We start from the raw sequence: 25,765 nt of genomic DNA on the forward strand, positions 1-25,765 counted from the left end.
GAAAAAACCAACTCAGGGGAGCTGATGTAGCTCAGTGGTTGAAGCGGTTTCCCACATATGAGGTCCTGGGTTCAATCCCCAGCCCCACTACCTCAAAAAAAAAAAAACAAAACAAACAGAAACTTAGGAATAAATTTAACAAAAGATATGCAAAACTTCTATAAACTATAAAACATTGTTGAAAGGAGATCTAAATAAATGGGAAAACATACAGTGTTCACTGGTAAGAAGACAACATTGTTAAAACCATAATATTTTTTAAATTGACTCACAGATCCAATGCAATCCCTAACAGAAGCCCAGCTGGCTTCTTTATGGAAACTGACAAGATGATTATAAAATTCATAGGAAATTGCAAAGGACATGGAATAATCAAAACCTTCTTGAAAAAAACTTGGAGGACTCACTTGGCAATTTCAAAACAGAACAAAGCAACAGTAATCAAGACATTGTGGTCCTGGTGTAAGGAGGGATATGCAGATCAATGGAATAGAATTAAGAATCCAAAAATAAACCCATGTGACCACGGTCAGCTGACTTTCAACAAGATGATTCAATGGGGAAAGAACAGTTTTTCAACAAATGGTGCTGGGAAAACCACATGCAAAAGCAGGAAAATGGACATTTACTGCCATGATACACAAAAATTTACTAAAAATGTATCAAAGGTTTAAATGTAAAAGCTAAAAATATAAAAACTCTTAGAAAAAAACATAGGGTAAATCTTTATGACCTTGGATTTGGCAATGGATTCTTAGATATGACACCAAAAGCACAAGCAACTAAAAGAAAAACTGATAAACTGGACATCATCAAAATTGAAATCTTTTGTACTGTACAGGACACCATAGTGAAAGTGAAAAGACGGCCCACAAGGTGGGACAAAATACTTACAATAAATAGATAAGACCAAAAAAACTCACGTTCAGAATACACACAGAACTCCTATGAAATGGAAGGAAAAAAAAAATAACCAGAACAGGCACTTTTGCCCAAAAAGAATATATCCAAATGTTCAAAACACATATGAGGAAGTACTCAATATTTCACTTAGTTAGCAAGAAAATAGAATTTAATTTAATTGTAGAATACGGAAAACTTAAGAGTGACAAAAGCAAGGGTTGGCAAGCATACAGAACAACAGGAATGTTAAGAGTGTAAATTGGGGGAAAAAACTTACTTTAAGAGCTCATAATTCTTCTCATTTAACCTTACAGCATTCTCTCTCCAAAATTTCTCCGATTTGTGCACAGGACTCCATTCCAACCTTCCAGATTTAAGTTCTGAACTGTATTCATCAAACGAGCTATAAAAATTTTTAAAGAATTCAAAGTTTATAAGAATCTGACAGTTATTCCAAAATTAACTATAACTTTTTCATTGATCACTTTATTACAAAGATTTTGACCATCCTTTGTACATTATTAACATATTACCACTAAATTTAGTTTACTAGAACAGTTGAAATTATCTTTAATGAATCATGTGAAATTTTATTCAGGATACTAAGGTACAACACCCCTATCAAATTTAATTATTTGGCATGAGATATTAAAATGAGCACTTAGTTTCATATTCCTTACCCTAGTATGTACATAATTAGTCTGTTAAAAAAAAAAATCCCTGACAGTAGCAGACTTTCTACCAAGATACTTGAATAACTATATTTGCCAGATCACTCAATATAGTAATGTATAGTTACGTGAAACCTAATACTTGAACATAAAATGGGATACTCTAATACTATTATATTACGTACACAATAAATTATGACACTGTATCACAAAAAAAAAGAAAAGAAAACCCAAGAATCAGTACAGTATTTTACAATGTGGTTACCAACAGTGTAGAGGTAATTCATTAACTGATTTAATCCATTATAAATTAATTAAAAACAAACACCTCTGTACCTATAACAAATTTCAATATACTTTAGTCAATTCAAAAACCATTCTGTGTGTGGAGCAGTTCAGCATTCAAAACTTTTTAATATTAAAAGTTTAAATATTGTTAAACAGTAGACAAATATAGTGACAGTTCCATATACCCAGGATTTACTGATTAGGATCCTTTTGAATAATGTAGTAATTTATTTTAAGGTAATGCGAGTTGTGTTTTTTAACATTGGTATCCTACCCCTAAATAACAGGCAAAACAGAGGTAAACCTCTGTCAAATGCACCCATTTTCCCACTAACTTTATGGAACTAATAATTTTCAAATTATCAAATTCAAGATGAACACTCAATGATAAATAATAATCTACTAACTGGAAGGCATAGATCAAATAATTTAGAAAACTATCACTAATCTTATTTTTTTAAAAAGAAAACAACAGGCCTTAAACAATTATTAGAGGACCTGTTCATAAATTTTTTCAAAAATAATAAACATCATTATAACAAAACTTATAACTGTGAAAGCCTATTGCTTTATATTACAATTATATTACAATCAACTTACCCATATTTGAAATTATAGAGTGGCAAAGTTCACTTGCCTCTTTTCACAAAAATCCAATACAACACATGTTCCTTGGGATTATGCACCACATTAAATAATCTGGCAAATACATTGCTGGAGCACCAAAAGCATTTGCTGGGTACTTAGAACCACACACACACACAACATCCTGTAAGATTATTAGCATTTTCATTACTATTTTTACCAAAAAGAAAACTGAGGCTTCAAGAAGTATGAAACTTTAAGATCTCACATCTAGAAGATAGTTATTTCAAATCCAGGTCTGCATGGCTCCCAAATTTAGAGAAGTATCTGTTTTCAGAGAGCGGAACTCTTTCAAAAATGTTATCAATGGTTTAAAAACAAAATAGAGATGTGCCAATGGGAAAGATCAACAAGATCCTATTAAACAGAAAAATAACAAGGTCCAGAAAAATACGCACAACCTCATTTGTGACTGAGTGGGGGAAAAGAAACTAAACGGGAGTGAAGTTAGTAGCGGAATATAAGGAAACGGCATGGAGCCTTTTACTTTTCTCTGTAGGTCTTTCTGCATTGTGTAAGGGGTCTTTCCCTTACTATGATTTTTAATATAAAAACTAAAATGAACTATCTTCAAAAAAGCAGGAAAAAAATAATCTCTCCATATACAAAAAATCTTCTCCTCAAATTAAAATTACAAAGACTCTAAATCAGAGGTAGACTCTCAAGTAGTTCCAGGGTCAGGGTGATGTCCTGAGAAAGTAAAGCCAGTCAGATTTTAGACAGGCGAGAATGGTAGGAATCTCCAAAGAGAAGAGATAGTGCACATTTCTAACCAATTATCATCATGTAAGAATGATTAATAATGGAGGGAAAAATGCCCCCCAAAAATGCCCAAAGGGACATTATCTGGACAACTGAAAAAAACTGGAATATAAACTGTAAGCTAATTATCAATATTAAATTTCTCAAACTTGATAATTGAACTTAAGGTGGTTACATAAGTGAGTATCCTTGTTCTTAAGTAATACACATGGAAGTGTTAAGTGTTAGAGGTGCATGACGTATGACACCTACTCTCAAACATTTAGAAGATAGACTGAATGACACAACAAATGTGGCAAAATGCTAATGAAAGTTGATAAATCTGGGTATATGGGTGAGGGGGTATGTTGGCATTCCTTGTACTGTTTTTGTTATTTGGGCAACTTTCCTCTAAATTTGAAGTTATTTCAAATAAAAAATTAAAGGAAAAAGAAAAAGAATGAGCCAATCTTGCTAGATCTTCCAATTTTTAACAGAAGACATTAACATATTTTAGTGAAATCTCTTGATTTTTAAAGTTGTCAACAAATTCATTTTATATCATGCAAGTCAAACAAGGTCCAATAGCTCCAACCTGTGAGAGTTGAAAAGAATAACACACCTGAGATCCTGGACACTCTCACCGAGTTTCTCCAAAAGAAATTTTATATCTTCACTGATATCTTCATCATCATACTTCTGCTGTTCCAAGTTCTCCAACTGTTTCAGAACTTTGCACTGAATCATAGCCAGAGCATACTCTTGGCGAGATTCTCTCTCAGTTGATTTCTCTAAAAAGTTCTGTGTAAGACAAAGAAAGAGATAATGAGAAATTATGTAATGTATTATATGAGGTTTCCAGACTATCTGCGCTTCTTTTTAATACCCTGCCTCCTCCTTCTAGTCTCAGGTTTAAGAATCACCTTCAGTTAGATGATACCATCATCACAAATCCTTAACTTCTTTGTGATCAATATGGTTTACAAAACCAGATCAATATGGTTTACAAAACATTTCTAATTGATGCCTCTTCAGAGCCTCAAAAAACTGAACATGTTTACAATTAAATCCATCACAATCCTTATTCACAACCTTTTTCTTGAGCATACCCCAGTGGATTCTCCATTCTTTGGCCTTCTTAGGATAACTAAGAAAATGTTTCAAGTATCTCTCTAATTTGAAGTCACTCACCTTTCTTGTATTCCCCAATCAACCTAGAAGTGCATAAAAACTGTCTTGCTTAGACCATTAACAAAAATTTTGTGACACTCAGGCAAAGTCCCTAGTTTTCTTCTGTGGTCCTCCATGTTTTAACAGTACTTATGAAGACAGCAAAGGAATCCAAGGATTTATAAAGATAAACTGTTCGCTGAATTAACCAATTTTGAGCAGAAACCATGCTAAACCTTTGAGGCAAAATAACCAAGATAAGGCCCCAGCTCTCAAGAAATCTACCTTCATTAACTTGGTCAGGAAGACTTGGCAAATACCAAAAATAACTCCTGTGAGAATGAATAATTCCAAATCCACTGTACCAAATTTTGGCCTTTTTTTGTCAGCAAGTTATACTCCCTAATAATTACACTAAACAAATGCAGAAAAAGAATTAGTTTAATATGTAGAAGTTAGTGAGATCCTAACATTCTTCTCCTTATGTTTCCACCAGATCTTAAATATCTTGAGAGTAGTGAGTCTGTCCTATTCATCTTTATATCACCAGGGCTTAGCCCAGTATCTGGTTCAAAGCTGATATTCAATAAAGTATTTGTGAACCTATTCTCCCTCTTCAGTACTTACAGCCATAAATATCATAAATTACTTATAATCCTTGGATAATGAGTAGAGTAGCCACAGCATAACTCAATTAATTTGTTTTGAGAATTACTTCAAATCTAAAACATGAACTTTACTTCAGGTATGAGGGACTAAGATCCTAGCGAATGAACCTCTCTTTAGTAGAAAAGAACAATAAAATTTGAATATATTACAAAAAGCAACCAACTAAAGGAGGAGTAGACAAGCTTGTCTGGGAATAGGGAAGTCAGACACCAACACAAGTTCCTGCCACTATAGTTTCGATCCTAAGCGCAGTTGTGCACAGGCCATGGTGGCAGTCAGGTGGCTCACAGGAAAACCAAAAAGTGGTCTTTCTGTCATGGAGAAGAGAAAAAGTGAAGCTGGAAAAACCATGAATGCTGAAAAGAGGGGGAAACTCTATATACCGAAGAACCAGAAAGGACACCCGAAATCTAGCTAATCACACCTCTGAGTAACCCTTAAACCATGCATGTGGAACAGCCCCAAAGTAACCTCGCAAAAGATTAAAGATAGGAATGAAGCCAGAGCTGCCACCCAAGAAGCAAAATTTGCAGTTCAAACTCAGGCAAAAAATTTACCAGCTAGAACAAGGAAAGCAACAGTCTTTGGAGAAAAATAATAAAATACAGGATCTCCAAGATTTAGTATTCATATCATCCAGGATACAACTGAAACTTACCCAACACACAAAGAACCAAGAAAATGGAATACAACCTCAGGAGAAACGAAAATCAATCAAGTCCAGCCCCAGGATGAACCACATGTTGGATCTACTGTTAACAATCTTCAGTGAAATAAAATATCCTTTCAATGAGTGAAAATCCCAGCAAAGAAACAGGTAATCTCAGCAGAAAAAAACAGAAATGAGTAAACAGAATCAAATGGAAACTCTAGAGGTAAAAACAATTCCTGCAATAAATTCACTGATACCTTTAAGAACTAAATGGAGTTGAAACAGGAAAGAGTAAGTGAAATTGAATACAGAGCAACAGAACTTACCTACAGAGAATGAGAGAAAAGAAATATTTTTTAAAAACTAAATAAAGGCTCAGAACCTATTAAATGGTACCAAATGACCCAACATTATATGTAACTAGAATATTAGGAGAAAAGAGAATGGTGCTGAAAATTTACTTCAATAAATGGCTGGGGGAAAAAAAGAGAGAAGAAGGAAAAAATGACTGAAAATTACCCATTTGTTCTGAGAAAAGTTCTCAGATAAAAGATGCTCAGTAAACAAGCCCAAGCAGAGGCCCCATCACTATCAAACTGACATAAAGTTTAAAGTCTATTTTTTGTTAGATAGAGAAATCAGGGTTCACATTTCACAGACAAAAAGAAAAAACTAAAACACAAGCATCACAGTGATTTTGGTATCTATGAGACTATTAAGATTAGCAAAGCTTCCAGTAATCTGAAAGAGAAAGTATATTCATCATTCTTCCAATCAACCTCATTTTGGACTGTTACCATAAGTCCAAAAACAAAAGCAAAACAAAAAATGTTTTGACTCTAAAACAAAAACCCTGCTTTTAATTAAGGTTCTAAAAGAAAGAAAATAGGATATACTGCATTAAGATTGCCATCAATTAAAATAACTAAATACAATATTAAAAGAACAAAACTGTAATTTCATGGTATTTTCATCAAGTTACCTCTGGATTTTTATTAAGAGTTACAATTTTATTCTTTCATGTGAGAACCAAGTGTATATTTCATGGTTGAATTTTGGATATTTTCCAGAGGTCTATTTCCAATAATGACAGAGTAACTCTTATAGAATCAACCCTTCCATGGAAAAGAACTATAAGACATGAATGAAATATTAAGAACTACCTGAAGGTACTGGATACTAACCAAGGGTATCAGAAACTAGAAGAGAATCTACACTCAAGGAAGGAATGGCTCTGGGAGAGTTTCAATTTTATATGGCTTTTCTTCTGAAGGTAGGCCTCAGTCAACATAACTCAACTAAAACTCAGAACCTGAGTCTTACTGCCCTGAAGAAACAGGACGGTTCAGAGGGACCAAAGCAACTAGAAAGTGAAGGGCGACATCACAGAGAGAGTCACAGGAAAAGGAGACCTAACTTATCACATAAACTGCCCAAATCTCTTGACTGATCTCTGCCCGGCTAATGCTAAGGAAGCTGAATGGAGATTTCAGCTACTGCCCTCTGCTTGAAGACAGAGCTTGGCACTGGAGCCCCGCAAGCTAACTGCCTGCAGAAAGGAGGGAATGAGGAAGGGAGGGAACGACAAGGAGGAAGGGAGAAAGGAAGAAAGATCAACACTCTATGGAGAAATGTAACAGAAACCAAAGTCTCTAAAAAATAATATTTACAAAATGTAGGATGCATTCTTAAATTACTAGGCATGAGGAGGATAAAGGAAAGTGTGACCAACACTCAAGAGAAAATTCAACCAAAGACGACCAATCCTGAGATGAACCAGATATTGGAATTAGCAGACAAAGATTTTAGAGTAGCTATTATAACTTTGTCCAAGGCAAACAGAGTAATGAAAGAACAAAAAGGAAAGCACAGAAAACACTGTAATGTAAATTTCCAAATGGAAATTCTAGAAATAATATAGCATTTGAAATTTAAAACTTCACTGATGAACTGGAGACTGGCAATGACAGAGGAGTTAAGTGAATGTGAATATGAAGACAGATGTGTAGAAATTATTCAATTTCAGAAACAGAAAAAGAAATACCTCCCCCTCATAGAAAAAAAAAAAGGAGCTCCAGAAGGCAAGAAGAAGGAAAAAGGTACTGAAAAATACCTAAAGACATAATGGGCAGTATTTCCCAAATTTCATAAAACACTTAAATCCACAAATATAGAAGCTCAGCAAATACCAAGAACAATAAATACAAATAAAACTACACTTGGACACACAACAGTCAATCTAAAGAAAACCAAAAATAATGAGGAAATTTTGAAAGCAGCCAGAGAAAGACAATGCATTCTATATAAGGAAATAAAGATACAAATGAAGGATGATTTCTCATCAAAAACAATAGAGGGGGAAGCGGATGTGGCTCAAAGAGTGGGTACCTCCATGAAGGAGGTTACCAGGTTGGGTTCCCAGTGCCTCCTAAAGAAGACAAGCAAGACAGCAGGCTGACATAATGGACTGGTACGGCAAGCTAATGCAACAAGATGACGCAACAAGAAAACACTGCGAGACACAACAAGCAGGGAGGGGAGGTGGCTCAAGCAATTCAGCACCTCCCTCCCACATGGGAGGTCCCAGGTTCAGTTCCCAGTGCTTCCTAAGAAGATGAGCACACAACAAACAGACACAGAAGACAGCAAGCACAAACAATGGGGGGAGGGGGACGGAGAAACAAATAAAATAAATCTTAAAAAAAAAATAGAAGGAGATCAGAAGACAACAGAGTATCATTAAATGGCTGAAAAAAAATAAAGGGAACCCAGAATTTTTTTCCTACAAAAATATCCTTCAAGAATAAAAGTAAAATGAAACAATTTTTAGCTAAAGAAAATGAACAATCTTTTGCCAGGTGGTATTTACTAAAAGTGTGCTAAAGCAGCAGTAAGCGAACTTTTTCTATAAAAGGCCAAAGAGTAATTATTTTATGCTCTGCAGTCTTTGTTGCAACTACTTAATTCTGCCTTTATAGTGTGAAAACAACCACTGACAATACATTAAAAAAACATAAAGTGTTCCTAAAAAGCTTTGTTTACAGAAACAGGTCATGGGCCACATTGAATTCATAGGCTACTGTAGTTTGCTGGCCCCTGTGCTAAAGGAAATTCTCCAGCTGAAGGGAAATAATACCATCAGATGGACAGTTGGATCTTCAGGACAGAAGCAAGAACTGCTGGGGTGGCAAATAGTTTAAATAAATATAAAAGACTTTTTCTCTCAATTTCTAAAATATACATAAAACTAAAGCAAAAAGTAAAACACTGTTGTAGGGTGTATAACATATGCAGAAATATACAATAACTACAGCATAAGAGAAGGTAGAATGGACCTGTCAGAATGCAAGGTTCCCATATTTTTTACAAAGTGGTACAATAATATACAATATAAATTTATAATATATATAATTGTATAAAATATATACAATTTAAAGTAGATATTATATTCTATAAGTATAATGGGAAAAGTTAATGATATATATAGTGACACCAAAATAACCTCTAAAACATAAAGTACTTCAAAAGAGGAACAGTTAAATACCTAAGAGAAAATTTAAAATGAAAATCTAAAAAAGATTCAATTAACTCAAAAAAAGGTGGAAATGGAAGACAGAAGACCAAAAAGCAGACCAACAGAGAAGAAATAGTAAACTGATAAACCTAAATCCAATCATAACAATAATTACTTTAAATGCCAGTGGACTAAACAGTCCAGTTAAGAGGTAGAGATTATCAGATGAGATTTTTTTTTTACTGTAAGACCCAAATATGTGTCGTCTCCAAGAGACAAATTTTATAGACACAGGTCAGTTGAAACTAAAAAGATGGAAAAAGACATACGTAAACCATAAGCATAAGAAAACTGACACATCTATCTCAATTTAGAATAAAATAGATTTCAAGACGATGAGTATTACCAGTGATAATGAAGAACAATTCACAATTATACAAGGGCCAATTCTTCTGGAAGATGTAACATTCATAAACACATTAATATCACAGCTTCAAAATATATGACGCGAAAACTGACAGAATTGAAGGGAAAAACAGCCAAATCCACAGTAATAGCTGGAGAATTTAACAGTTCTGTCTCACAGCAATTTATAGACCCATTAAACAAAAAAATCAGTACATAGAGGACCTGAATAACACCTAATTGACATTTACAGAACACTATACCCACCTGCAAAATGCACATAGTACATTTACCATGACAAACCATAAGGTGAGCCATAAAAAGTCTCAAATTTCAAAGGAATATTCAAAGAAATTACAAAGTACGTTCTCTGACCACAATGGAATTCAATTAGAAACCAGTAGGTGGGAAGCAGATGTGGCTCAAGTGACTGGGCTCCCGTCTACCATATGGGAGGTCCAGGGTCCAATTCTCAAGGCCTCCTGGTGAAGGCAGGCTGGTCCACGCAATAAGCTGGCCCGAGAGGAGAGCTGGCGTAGCAAGAAGACGCAACAAAAAGAGACAGAGAGAAGAGACAATAAGAGACACAGCAGACCAGGGAGCTAAGGCGGTGCAAGAGACTGAGTGCCTCCCTCCCTCTCAAGAAGGTCCCAGGATCAGTTAGGTCCCAGTGCCACCTAAAGAGAAGTCAAGCAGACACAGAAGAAGACACAGACAGCAGGCATGGGGGGTGGGGGTGGGGGTGGGGGGGTAAATAAATCAATAAATCTTTTTTAAAAAAGAAGCCAGTAGGTTATCTAGAAAAATCTTAAGCATTTGGAAATGCACTTCTATATAATCCGTGGGTAGAAAAAGAAATCACAGTGAATGACATTAATATTTGTACATGCCTGCCTCCTCTACTAAACTGTGCAATCCTTGTCAATGGGAACACATTAGATATCATATATCCTTAATTCCCAGCTCCTGCAATGACTACTACTCTTACAAACTACTTTCTTTCACTACAACTATGATTTCCTTCTACACAATCCTTTTCAGAGTCCTTAAACTGTGGGAGCCTTAAATTTTGATAAACTCTCCCTTTATGGGACTCTTCCCTTTTTCCTTGACTTTTGTGAGATTTTGCTTGTTCTACCAAATTTTCTCTGTTCCCCTTTCCAGTTACTTTTCCTACTACTATTTCTTCTAACTCAGGAAACATAATCAAAGCTCTTGTGAGCATATGGTCTTTGGTTGTTTTTACTATATATGTTGCCTGGAGAATTATCTTAACTAAAACCTCAACATATTCAAAATAACTAATATATAACAGCCCAGTGGTATTCTTCTGAACCAAACTCCTCTCTTAATTTCTCCAAGATAATTACTCCTCAAAGCTTAGTCATCTTTGACTCCCCCCATCCTTCAGCCCATTATCAGTCAATTAAGCCTTATCTAGTTTTCATTCAAAACATGTCTTCATTTCACCTCTCCATCTCAGCATTAAAAAAATGAAAAGAAGGGCTGAAAGAATGCATTATGAAAAGCACTTAAGAAAACTGGATTCACCAGAAACAACGTAGACAATCCAACAACACTGTTCTCTATAAAGATTCTAAGACTAAATGGTATCTTCATCCTCAACAAAATCACAAGTGGCCGAGCCAGCTTAAATATCACTTTGGCCTTTGGCAAACTAATGATACAGAGGATCTTGACTTCACTAAGAACAAGATAGAATCAGGGACAATTCAGAATTTGCCTTCACCAAAATCAAACTGCCTTGTAAAACAGATCCCAAAGTGATTCTTGAAATCATCTGTGCTGAAGACCAGTTTTGCTTTGTGTTTTTAATTTCCAATCACTTGTGAATGAATAAAATATAATAAAAATGCATTACCAGACAAATGAATTTCAAAAGATACAAAATGCAAGCTCAATTTTTATACTTTTAAATTCAGGAGACAAAATTATTCTGTTAAATTCCTGTAAGTTTCTAAATGTTTATTCTCAATTTATTCTGCTAATAAACAGTTCATGGCACTGTCAATGCACTGGTCTGTGGACCGCACTGTAAGTGACACTGAATTAAGAGTCACTCCAAGAATAAAAATGACTCACTCTTGCTAGACCCTCATCCAAACCTGGAATCTAATAATCAAGACAGAGGCTAATCAGAGAAGTCTGAGCAGAATTCCAGAAGTAGGGAATAACAGGTAGACTTTGAAATAAGGTTTCTTGTCGGCAATACTTCCATCCCAAAGCTGTGCACACAACAGGCCCTGCTGCATTCAACCTAGAGCTAGTCTCTTTGGAAGGGTTATGACTGACAGGCAGCATGGGAAGGTGTGCGTATGTACATGTGCACGTCTGTGTCTGTGTGTGGGTGTGAATTCAATGAATCTAATGAAAAGGAGAACTCGATTTGGTGATGATTTTTCCTAAACTTTTATGCTGAAAATCACACAGTTGTAAAAATATTATTTACTTTATGTTCCAATTTATTACGTAGGCTCTTTACTAAGAAGAGCCAAAAGAGAAATAAAATTCACAACAGATGTAAAACTCTACCCAACAAAGATCATCGTTCATGTCTTTCTCAGTCACAGCCTCAAAACATTCTAATTTATTTTAGGCCCTGAAGGTTGACACACTAGTTTAGCCAATAGCAAAAAGAGATGCAGAGACCTTGGAGTTCAACACCTGCTAGGAATAAGTAAGACTGGCATTTTCAAAAATAAAATTCATCCAGCCAAATGAGGGCAAAAAAAAAGGTAATTAGCAGCTGTTAGATTGGTTCACTCACAATGGCTCTGCAAGTTTCCCAACGCCTTCAAGATGAAAATCTCCTTCCTGAGTTTCAGGAGGTGGGGGGAAAAACACATGACTAGCCATCCTCAAACAACCCTGTCAGTCAAATCTTCTATACAGCTTACTGGACTTTGATAATGACAAAAAAATAAAGAGAGAAAGAGAGCAAGAGAACACATTATTTATTCCACCCACTGGATGGTCTGAATCAAATGGCCTTAATTTGTCCTCACTAATAAATCAATTTTAGCTCATTGTATGCAAGATTGTGGATGTCTGAAGGTTTTCTTCTGACTTAAGAAAAGGAAGGAAATAGAGGGTTTTCTTTCAGCTCTCAACACTTTCATATAATGATTTGCATTATCCCAAATGTAGCCCAGAAGAGCCAGAAAGACTAATATTAGATATTAAAATGTCTGCCAGTGGATTGGGTCTATTTAAGTAGCCTGAAATCTAAAATTAGACAATAGAAGTCTAGAAATATCATAAATGCCGTACATTATGAGAAAAAAAAAGCTGTAAATGTAATTTAAACAAGATTTGTAAATCTTCCTAAATATTAGTAAAACATTCATGCTGACTCTTCTAAAACAAACAGAAAAGCACAGCATCTTTGCGTGGGTTTAACATTAATTTATCAAGAATCCAACTTACAGAGGTACGGGACTTGAAGAGGCAAATTGCTTTTATTCTAGATTTTATGGAGAGAAAAGGCAGGGGAATAAATATCTTGGGATATTTACTATTGCCAGACACTTTACCTGTTCTCTCATTTAATCCTTAGCCAATCTTGAAGTGAGTCAAGTATTACTAAACACCTTTCATAAATGGAGTAACTTTCTCTGGGAGTTTAAACAACTCTCCTAACATTTTCTTCTGCACCACACTGAAAAGAAGACTAGGAAAGAGCTAAACTCTTCTTCTCAAATTTCCATAAAAAGTAGATAATCTAGGGAGCTCCCAACCAGGTCAAAGGAAAAACTAAAAATCTTAGTTGAGGTCTATGCTTCTTATGTCTTTTGTGAGCTTAAATATTGTAAACATTCTCCATGGGGCTCTATCAAGACAAATATTTAAAGAATGCACAAAGCCCTGAGAAAAGGTAAAATGTCTTACTCATCTTTCCACACGCTCAGTAACTAACATATTCCCTGACATGTATTTGGTCTTCTATAAACATCTGATGCATTGGTAAATTGATAGATGCTAAATGAACCATGAACAACAGAAAGGGGGGGGGAGGGGCTCAAAGGCACAATTTAACTAGTACAACTAGCATCTCTGCTATAATGTATAACAATATGAAATATACCTGCTTCCAAATGATCCTTTTCTTTTACATAATAATGATCCAAAGAGGAGAAACTGAATGTTTGTGGGAAGCTCAGATATAATAGCTACCAAACAGATTATGTTTAAAGCACCTTATGCTGGACTGTAGCTTAAATCTCAACCCATTTTATGCAATATTATTAGTACCTGACTTCTTTATAGAAACTCACAGCACTTAAAATAATATATAAATAATATGTACAAAAGCCATGTAAGTTTAGAGAAAAAAAATACAAGTGAAGAGATATTCTTTGAAACAAGAGAACAGATAAATAAGACCCTGATTTCTATCGTAACTCTTTCCCACATCTTTATCATGATAAACAAATTATCTTAGCAACATAATTACAGAAGACTGCAACCAGAAATATTTCATGACAAATTTTTTACAATCTTGAACATTAAGAAAAGTAGATATTTTAGTTTCAAAGAAATACAGAAAAGGCTAGATTAATATAAACTGAAAAATAATACCATTTACTTCCCTTTTAATTACTTTGGAAACTGTCGAGCTTTCTAGTCTCCAAAAGTAAAAATCAGATAAAGAAAAAAATCCATAATAACTCAGATATTCTTTCTAGGATAATCTAACTGCAGAGACACAGAGTTAGGGTGACTGCTTTTCTTAAGAGTACAGAGATTACAAAACACATCTTATTTTCTGAAGAGAGCTTTCAATACCAAGTTTACAGCTTCCAATTTAGAAAAAAGTCCATGTACTAAGGAAAATAGACATCTCCCTCTAGCCCTGCGTACTGTAATAGATTTTGTTAAGTGAGTAGAGTGATAAGTCTAATGAAGTTCTAGTATATTAGTAATCTTAACATAACCATGAAAACTAGCTGAAGGAGACTGTGAGGTATATGCATTCTCAATGTAGCAGTAGCTCCAAGCAAACATATTCTGTCACAGAAAACGAACATCATAGTTCTAAATACGGAAACCAAAGAAAGCAACCAAAAGGAATTAACTAAGGAAAGGGAAAAAAAAGCTAATAAAAATATAAGTAAATTCAAATCACAGCACTACTCCTATGAGTTTTCTACTTTTCTTACAGTGTTCAGTCCATTCACGAGTATTTACTGAGGAGCCACCTGTACCAAGTACTCATGCAGCGCACATTCATTTTTGCAGAGGGCATTATCCTATGCACACCATCTAAACCCCAGTGGACATAACCATCCCAGGGTCCACAGGCTGGAGGAATAGAGTATGGATTAGAGTGGACTGACTGATATTCTACTATGGAACTATTGTGATTAGTAATGAAAGAAACTGTAGCATTGATGTGGAGAAAGTGGCCATAGTAGCTGCTGAGGGTAGGGAGAGGGAAGAAGAGATATGATGTGGGGGCATTTTCAGGACTTGGAGTTGTCCTGGGTGGTACTGCGAGAACAGATGCTAGACATTATATGTCCTGCCATGGTCCACTGGGTGGACTGGGGGAGAGTGTAGACTACAATGTAAACCACTATCCATGTGGTGCAGCAGTGCTCCAAGATGTAGTCACCAAATGCAATGAATGTGCCACAGTGATAAAAGAGGTTGTTGGGAAACGGACTTTGGCCCAGTGGTTAGGGCGTCCGTCTACCATATGGGAGGTCCGCGGTTCAAACCCCAGGCCTCCTTGACCCGTGTGGAGCTGGCCATGCACAGTGCTGATGCGCACAAGGAGTGCCGTGCCACGCAAGGGTGTCCCCTGCGTGGGGAAGCCCCACGCGCAAGGAGTGCGCCCGTGAGGAAAGCCGCCCAGCGTGAAAAAGAAAGAGTAGCCTGCCCAGGAATGGCACCACCCACACTTCCCATGCCGCTGACGACAACAGAAGTGGACGAAGAAACAAGACGCAGCAAATAGACACCAAGAACAGACAACCAGGGGAGGGGGGTAAATTAAATAAATAAATAAATCTTTAAAAAAAAAAAGAGGTTGTTGATGTGGGAGGAATGGAGTGAGGGGGGTGGGGGGTATATGAAGACCTCATATTTTTTTAATGTAACATTTTTTTAAAAATAAAGGAAAAAAAATAAGTACACAATATTCACCTTTAAAAAAAAAAAAAGTCCAGTGATGGATTTTGGGCAAACAGTATTACTCTCGCTTGACACATGAAAAACGTGGGGCATGGAGAAGTGAAGCAACTTGTCAAAGGCACAGAGGCCAGCCAAGAAACCAGCTAAGCCACCCTCCACTCCACATGCCAGGCAAACATTAGGCACTGCAAACCTGAGTACACAGACTCTTTGCAGTAATTCATGCCAAGCAGGGTAGAGCCAAAGTGGGAAGAGATGAGAATTCAGAGACTCCCTCTAACTCTTCAGCTTTTCAGTACCTGCTGCAATTCTTCCTCATTTGTAGGAAGGGCAAATAGATCATAAATTGCAGGTATTAAAACCCCTATTCTTATCCTCCACCTCTTTTCTACTCCTTTTACTCTTGTATGACTTATCGTTGCACTGCACTGGAATTATTTATTTACATACTCTGTCCTCCCCACTTAATGCCACGATCTGGGATTCAAACAACATCTTGGTCATCCATGTTCCCCAATGATTAGCGCAGCACCTAGCACATAAAAGGGACTAAACGCAGTGGATACAGCTCAAGTGGTTGGGTGCTGCTTCCCATATACGAGGTCCCAGATTCAATACATGGTACCTCTGGGGGAAAAAAAGGGGGGGGGGTGATTACTCTAAACTGTTGAATTAAATTGAGCTCATACAATAAAAGGAGAGTGGCAGAAGACCCTATTTCTAGAATTTTTTATCTTTACTAAATAATTTAAGAATATGGAAAATGAAACACTTAAGTAGAAGAAAAAAAAATACATGATGCATTCAGTTTAGCTACTAAAATGCCTCACAGTAACATCTCATTAATACAACCTGCTCCCATTCAAGAACTGATTATTGTCTTATCTGGACTAGAATGATATTTACCACCAGGAACCCATACAGAGTGCACTTACTAGAAAAACTAATGGCAGAGCCAGCATGTTGAGAAAAAAAGAGAAGTAAGATACCATATTTACCCGTTTCTTAAGAGTAAACTTCTAGGGGCCATAGGACAATTTTTATACGAAAGTTACTTTTAATAAAAAATAATCAAAAGCAAATCTAATGCACAGAGCAATACTTGGTCCACTTGGCATTGATCGAGTCTAAAAGTGCACACTTCCATTTCACTTTTTGCTCTTCATTTCACTTTCTGCTCTTTCAGTAGGATTTATAATCAATCTACTTCTCAATGCCTTTAATAGCTCCCCCAGCTCATTAGGCTGCCAGGAAAGTCACAAGGTTTAATACCATCAACTGGGTATTTTAAGCAACCCAATTCCTTCTCACATTACCTATGGTCTTCTTTTCCATAAGTTCCCCCCTTTTTAATGCTCCACATAAGATTACTGGAAAATGCACTGAGTTTAAAAAAAAAAACAGAGATGGTAGAGTGGTTAAGGGGACAGGGGATGGCTTGGAGTCTGAGAGACCTGATTAAAATTCCAATTCTATTGCCTACTACCTAGGGAATTCATCTTGAAGTCTTGGTTTCCTCCTCTGTAAAACAAAAATTCTAAGAGAACCCACTGGGTATTCACAAAATAATGCAATGCATGAAAAATCGCTCAATAAATTATACCAATTATTATTCTCATCATCAAAGACAGCCTGGCATGATGATTAAAGCATGTGTCATACTGTCTGAGTTTGAAATGTCTGCTCTGCCATTTCCTAGCTATTTTGGCAAATCACTTAACCTCTTTTGGCCTGATGCCTATTGCATGGAGTTCTCGGGAAGATTAAATGCATAATACATTTAAAGAAATTAGAACAGTGCCCAATACATAATAAGCTCTCAATAAACATTATCATTATTAAATATAAATATCTATAAAAGAGTTTCTACACATCAAATTTTAAAATTTAAAAAGTGACAAATGCTATGAATAAGCAATTTATAGGAGAAATGTAAATGGCTGATAAAATATTAAAACATGTTCAGCCTCATTCATTATTAAAAGAATATAAATTTGAAACTGATTTCATTTTCACCTTTTTTTGTAAAACTTAAGATAGAAAGTATTAAGTGCTATTGAGAGAATGGAAAAACACACTCTCTCCATATTTAGCTCACGGAAATATAGTTCACGTTTTTGGAAGGTGATTTAGCAGTTATCTATTAAAACTGAAAGAAAGTATACTTTTACTCAGCAATTCCATCTCCTATAACTATATCCAACAGAAATATTCCTCAAAGAAGGCCAACACATGTAAAAGAAACTGGAAACACCCTCCACGCCTTTCAATAAAAAGCACTTTATATCAACAAGGGAGACTATAGCTAGTAAAGAGAATGTGGGAGGGCAACATAAATGAAAATGGAAATAATTCACTATAATTTGTTGAGTAAGAATAAAGCTATAGAAAGAAGCCAAATTTTTTATTTTAAAATAAAATTATACACACACACATATATATCTCCATGCTTAGAAAAACCCGAAAGATGTTAGTGGCTATATTTGACAACTGTGATGTCTACACTATTTAAATTTTTGCCACACATCTGTTCCTGCTTTAGATATTTATTTATTATTGCTGTTTATTTAAAGAAAGCATAAGAACAAATAATAGTTAAAAGCACAGTTTCTGAAGCCAACAACCTGGATTTGCATGTCTACTACCTACCAATAACATTCACTACCTCTCTGTATACCCATTTGAGAAATGAGAAGGCTATCACTCCTACTACTAATACCAACATACAAATAACAACAACAATTGCTATGTTGCAGGGCTTTGATGAGCAGTTAGAACAATGCATGGCAGAGTAAGCACTAGATGAGCTATGTCAACTATTATTATTCTTGGATAAGTTTTTTAAGAGACACAAAACGAGGTTAACAAGCCATCCCCCACCCCCAAAAAAAACATCTAAATTCTATGGCAACAAATTAAATTATCAATAGACAACTACCATAGCAAATACATTGGTTTTGGGTAACCGATTTATGATTATTTATTTCTGTACTTTGAGATTATTCTAAGGATAGAGGACACCTTACGGCCCTTTGGAAGGGAGACTGGGTGGCACAAGGGAAACCAAGGTCTCAGCTCTGCTCTTTACAGTCCTCACATGTCTTGTCTGCTAAAAGGCAGAAGTTTCCTTCAACAATCTCCGAAGTCTCTTCTAATGTCAAAATTCTAATATCTTAATAGGATAACTTTACTGTTCAACATAATTAAAGACCTTTATATAGTTGTTCTGGAAATATACTGCTTATCAGTATATACTGCATCTGAAATATAGGGCCATATTAAAATATAGGCCCAAAGGAGAAAAATTCCTGCAACAACAGTCTCTGGGAATGTACAGATTCCCTATCTGAATGCATTCCAATTCCATTTCTCTACAAGCATTCTATAACCCATACATTTCATTCATTTAAATGCCTTCCTTCCATGTTCTGTTTGATACTGCAATGACAGATACATGACATCATACGTTTTGTAAAACTGTACAGCACAAAGGGTAAACCATATACTACAGGCCTTGATTAGTAACAATGCTTCAATTTGGTTCATCAAATGCATCCCCAGTAATGTAAGATGTTAATAATAAGGAAAAATGTGTATTTGGGAGGGGGGGTTATATGGGAATCCCCTATACTTTTTTTTTTATTCCCCCCCTTGCAGCTTGCTTGCTGTCTGCTCTCTGTGTCCATTCACTGTGCGTTCTTCTGTGTGTCTGTATTTATTTTTATTTATTTCCACCCCCCCTTGCGGCTTGTCTGCTCTCTGTGTCCATTCGCTGTGTGTTCTGTGTTTTCACATGTCTCCTTTTTTTGTGTGTCAGCTTGCTGAGTCAGCTCTCCGCTGCGTTTGTGGGCCAGTGGCACTCCATGGCGCTTGTGGGCCGGCAGCTCTGCAGCGTGCGGGTGAGCCTGCCTTCACGAGGAGGGCCCGGAACATGACCCCGGGCCTCCCATATGGTAGACGGAGTCCAACTGATTGAGCCACAGCCCCTTCCCTCCCCTATACTTCTGATGTAATTTTTCTCTAGTCTAAAACTTCTCTAAAAATAGAGTGTATTATGAATTTTAAAAATAATTTAAAAATTAAAAATTAAATGCCTTCCTTCCAACCATACCACTCTTCCAAGCCTTCATCACCAATCAGCGATATTTTACTCCATATTTTATATCTACATAGAGAACGTGCAACTTTTTCCCACCTATTAATACCTCAAATATATCACACAGTGAAAACGCTCCACATACACACACCTCACACACACAAACAAAAACACTTACACGAAATGCTGCCAGTATGATTCTTGTTACTTTCTCTTTGACAGATTCTTGAAGGATATCAGACAGCACTGGAATGATGTTGTAGCGTCGTAGGTGTTCACACATTTGAGGACTGAATGCCAGGAGCCATATCGAAAAAATCATTTGATACTGGAGCTGAAAGCCACACTTGTTACTCAAAACTCCCATTATGCTGAAAAAGAAGACACATTTAGAAAGTCCATTAAATAATGATTTGTATCTTTTTGTGCTAATGGAAAAAGTCTCTGAATTATATTCCGTTTCCTGCCTGACAGCAATAATAAGCAGCTAGACCCTTACTCATAGAAAGCCATCTCCCATCACAGCTCGACTTATCTATTTCCAAAAGTCACAGGACCTCAGGAAGCAGCTGCGCTTGCTTACAGGGAATCAATGAGAAAGAAGACAAAGACTTTCAATACAGAAAAGGAAATGGTAAGAAGAATGTGAAAGACAGTGGAGAAGCAAAAATAGGACTTGGTGGCAAAATGAGTCTTGGTGAAATAAAATATTTTATAAGGATTTTGAGAATAAGCAACCAAGAGGATCACTGATAACTTTAAAGTATACAGGAAACTCAGAGAAAACTGAGGGAATGAATTTGGAGGAAACCCATGACGAGTTTGAATTTATCACAATTATTGAATTTTGGGGTCAGAACTAAGACCTCAGAAGCTTCTAGTTTGACCTCTCACTGGATAACGAAACTGGAAAAACTACATGGAATATGTAGAATAGAAGAAAGCTAAGGAAATTTTCTACATTCACACAACAAAGGATAAAAAGATCACATAAGTATTAAAAAATGATCTAAAGACAGACTAGACTTTGGTTCATGAGACCTTAACTTAAAGGGGACCCAGTAATATATTTTGCCTAAGAGATACCTCCTAAAGGCCTCCTTGTGGCTCAAATATGGCCTCTCTCTAAGCCAAATTCGGCAGACGAACTCAATACCTTCCCCCTGCCCCCCCAGCATGAGACACGACTCCAGGGGATGAGGCTCCCTGGCACCAAGGATTATCAAGCACCAACCAGGGATATATTTGGAAAAAGACTTTGACCAAAGGGGGGAAATATTAAAAGTAATTTTTGTGGCTAAGAGACTTCAGAGTCAGATCATTCCAGGGGTTACCCTTCTGTACATCTCAGGAGGATCTCACTGACAGCCACAGTAAACTGTGCCTCAAGCAGGGGTGCTCCTGATGGCTCTAGAGACATCTAGACACTACAGGCAAAGCAGACAACCCCAGGAAATCAGCACCCTGTCAGTGGGCCTTACCTTTGCATACATGATATGATAGCCTATCTCCCCAATGTTAGACTCATTTATAATTTTCTTATACATGGCTTCCTCTGTGCCTTTTATTTGAACCTATAATTAGTCCAAACCCGCTAAATATATGTCCCAGAGACTTAAATCTTCTGGCTGGTCATATGCTGATTGAGTCCTGAATCTCAGCAGAGGTGCAGCCAATACCTACTCTCCAGTTCACTGGACTCACCCAGGACAACTAACAGAAGGATGATGATGTACAATGCCCATCCCAAAAAAGAGAGAATCTACAAATGCAAGCAAGATCCCCATCTGCCCCATGAGATCCAAGCACCCTCTCACGTGGAAGCAGAGTAGGCATCACCATCCCAAAATCCTTAAGATTGAGGAATGAACAAACCTAAGGAGGGACTATGACTACGGACTAAAATAGACTTATTATTATCTAGTAATGGAAGAACAAGTAACACTGATATATAAAGACAGTGATTACCAAAGGTTCTGAGGGAGAAGGAGAGGGAAGAACAGATGTAACATGGGGCATTTTTGCGACACTGGAATTGTTCTGCATGATATTGCAATGATGGATACAGGCTATTATATATTTTGTCAAAATCTATAAAATTGTGTGGTAGAAAGTATAAACCATAATATAAACTACAACCCATGGTAAGGAGCAATGCTTCAATATGTGTTCATCAATTGTAATAAATGTAGCACACTAATGAAAGAAGTTGTTAATGGAGAATAGTATGAGAGGGGGAAGGGTGGGATATATGGGAATCCCCTCTATTTTCGATGTAACATTTATGTAATCTAAAGCTTCTTTAAGAATAAGGGGAAAAGGGAAACAGATGTGGCTCAAGCAGTTGGGCTGCCATCTGCTATATAGAAGGTCGAGGGTTTGATGGCCAGGGCCTCATGGTGAAGGCAAGCTGGCCCACGTGGCAAGCTGGCCCACACAGAGTGCCAGCCCACATGGGAGTGGTGTGCCCCATGCAGGATTGCCACCCCATGCAGGAATGCTGCCCCGCTCAGGAATGCCTCCCCGCACAGGAGTGCCAGCCAACGCAGAGAGTTGACACAGCAAGACAACACAACAAGAGACACAGAGATGCGACAGTAAGAAGACAGCAAAACAGGGAGCTGAGGTGGCGCAAGAGAGTGATCACCTCTCTCCCACCCAGAAGGTCCCAGGATCAGTTCCTGGAGCCGCCCAATAAGAATAAAAGCAGATACAGAAGAACACACAGTGAACAGACATAGAGAACAGACAATAATGGGGGGGGGGGGAGAAGAAAATAAAAATCTTTAATAAATAAACAAAAGGAAGCAGCTGTGGCTCAATCGATTGGGCTCCCATCTACCATATGGAAAGCCCTGGGTTTGCGTCCTTGTGAAGGCAGGCTCGCCCGTGCCTGCAGAGAGCTGATGGCCCGCTCCCGCAAAGAGCTGGCGCAGCAAGATGACACAACAAAGGGAGACAAGCAGACACAGAAAAACGCACAGTGAATGGACTGTGCAGACAGCAAGCAAGCCTCAAAGGGGGGAAATAAATAAATAAATCTTTTTAAAAAAATAAATACATCCATACATCCATACATAAATAAGGGGAGGAAAAAGGGGAGGTTGCTCAGAGACCGTACACTGTCACAGAAGCCATAGAAAGATTTCAAAGGAGGTATGGTCAACAATGATGAACACTGCAGACAAGTCAAAAAGAGTTTAAAACATATACCATATTTTGATAATATTAAAAAGGTAAGACAGTGTTCAAAATCCAAATATTAAACACAAGACATTCATATCCTCATGAAACAAAATAAAACCAGTTGCCAGAATGAGGAAGGGATTCATTTAGGGAAAGAATCCTAGTTCTGAACATAGTGACATATGAAAAAGAATATGCTAAGAGGAAAGACTGAAAGGACATAAAGGTACAAGATAAACTTGAACACGGTAATTTAACAAATGATTGTTGAAGATGATGTGGACAGTCCAGAGCACGGAAAAGCACAAGGATCTATGGTGGGCAAATGCAGATACCACCCAGGCTCACAAGAAGAGTCTAGTGCAGGAGGGAAGGAGTCCCTGAGAAAGGGCCCTGGAGTGAGAGCTGATGAACGTGAGGGCGTTCAAGACCATCTAGACTTCAGCATCCTCTCAGCGCCGAGGTAAGTGAAAGAGGACTGCTACGTTCAAAAACACCAATCAGCAAGCGTAGTGTTATTTCGTAAGTCACTGAAAAGTTACTAAATGATGCCGTAGAACTAACTCTACATGCCACCTTTGTTAGGTATGTAATGCTGAACACACTGTAGATTTCTTGACAGAAAGGGCCATGTATGATTCTATTCCCCATAATATGTGGCACAACAGAGAGATCAATGAATATGAATAATTGCCAAATCCAAGATTAGGTAGAAGACTAAGGTTCACGAGGCCAAAATAATGATTAAGATCATTTTGGTTTTTTATTAAGTTTTCTTCTTTTGTTGTTTTTTTTTTTTTCCAAATCAAAGCACTTTGAGGAGGATTTGAAAACAGCTGGCTCACTGGCCAGCTCATGCACTTTTAGCTGGCTGCTGCTACAATTTAAAGCCATAGAGCACCTTCCATATTCAAAATACATGTAAAGTTTTTATTTTTTTTAAATCTTGCCTTTTTTATATTACTTTCTACTTTTCATGGTACTTTGAAGTACTAAATGTTGGTTGACTTTGTGGAGGCAATTACTGCCAGCATAAACCCCCTTCTAGCTCCAGGACTTAAAAACTCGATGCTAACTTTCAGAATTTCTAGTAAAGTTGCCAATACATTACAAAATGCAAAGAATATTTTTAATCTTATATGGGTACAGAATTATTTGGGATTGTTCATTTTCTGCCCATAATGGCAATTGGGAAGGTCTTTTGCAATTTTTTTTTTAATTATTTATTTTTCTCCCCTTCTCCCCGCCCCAGTTGTCTGCTCTCTGTATCTATTCGCTGTGTTCTTCGGTGACCACTTCTGTCCTTATCAGTGACACCAGGAAATCTGTGTCTCTTTTTGTTGCGTCATCTTGTTTATGTCAGCTGTCTGCGTATGCAGCGCCATTCCTGGGCAGGCTGTACTTTCTTTCATGCTGGGTGGCTCTCCTTATGGGAGCTCCTTGCATGTGGAGCTTCCCTACACAGGGGACACCCCTGCGTGGCAGGGCACTCCTTGCACGCATCAGCACTGCACATGGGCCAGCTCCACACGGGTCAAGCAGGCCCGGGGTTTGAACCGCGGACCTCCCATGTGGTAGGCGGATGCCCTATCCATTGGGCCAAGTCCGCTTACCTCTTTCACAATTATTAGATCAAGCAGAAGATGAAAGCAGCAAGTCAGAGCACTACTCCCTCCTAACAACAATGGTGAAATAGGTCACATAAGTGACTTCAGGTGACTACATCATGAATGATATACTGATGGCCAATATTTTTCTAAGGACAAAAAAGGAAACATAGTATTCTCACCTAGTTAGCCATCCAACATGAAAGACTTTAAGGCAATATTTTCCAACAAGAATCTAGACCATCCCATTTTGCTAAAAGGACATGTGACTGTTCTCCTTCATATTTTATAATGTTTGTGCACCAAAATCTACTTATGACAAAAAGGTGTACTGCATTCAAATTCTTATTAAAATTTTTTCGCTCTCTCTTTAGTCTTAATTCTATTAATTATTCATAAAATGACTAAAAGCATTTTTACGTGGGTTCATTTGACCCAGATGGCAAACTGGGATGATTACTTTTCCTAGTATATTGAAGAGTGAAAAAAGAGAAAGAAAAAGAAAACAGATTGAAATTTTACGGATTAAGATAATAATAACTAATTTATTGAGTTAATGGTTATTAGCCTGTTCCTGACAATTCGAATACAATTCACAGGAAGAGCCATTGGCAGAAGTACCCCGCCCCGTAAAAACCTGCCTGCTGAGGAGGCTTAGGAGAGTTGGTCGTTGGGCAGGTATGTTCCCTGAACTGCAGGCAGAGGCGTCACCACCTGAGGCTGAGGACACACCTATAAAGGTCATTAAATCAACTCTCTGCATCCTTGCTCACTCAGCAACCTTTGTTGATAATCTAGCTACCTGGATAGATTTTCCAACAAAGAAACAATGTCCTCACTAACTGAAAAGAGCAGATAGATCCCTCATGAATAAACAAACTGACTTTCTGGCCATGAAATAGAATTTCACTTGTTGGTTTTGGAGGTTTTTAGGTTGTCTATGTATTTGAATAAGTTAGTTAAGCCTGAGTAGACAGGCCCTCCAAGTTTCTGAACCTGCAAATCGTGATCCTGCAAAGATAATGGCTAATTATATGGCACTAGAAAGAATAGTTTATATTC

The 25,765-nt window shown here is 37.1% G+C and overlaps 1 protein-coding gene across 2 annotated transcripts in view; it reads right to left on the minus strand.

The window, feature by feature from the left end:
- Positions 1-25,765, minus strand: part of ATP6V1H (ATPase H+ transporting V1 subunit H) — a 127,372-nt gene that overhangs the window by 51,146 nt on the left and 50,461 nt on the right. For both annotated transcript variants that reach the window (XM_004479847.3, XM_004479848.3), the window contains 3 exons: positions 20,089-20,281; positions 3,871-4,049; positions 1,181-1,306 (listed from right to left, as the gene is read on the minus strand). In XM_004479847.3, the coding sequence (XP_004479904.1) occupies positions 1,181-1,306; positions 3,871-4,049; positions 20,089-20,281 (498 nt within the window). The remainder of the gene's footprint in view (positions 1-1,180; positions 1,307-3,870; positions 4,050-20,088; positions 20,282-25,765) is intronic.

Source organism: Dasypus novemcinctus, chromosome 14 (genome assembly GCF_030445035.2).
Source record: "Dasypus novemcinctus isolate mDasNov1 chromosome 14, mDasNov1.1.hap2, whole genome shotgun sequence".
Taxonomy (NCBI): Eukaryota; Metazoa; Chordata; class Mammalia; order Cingulata; family Dasypodidae; genus Dasypus; species Dasypus novemcinctus.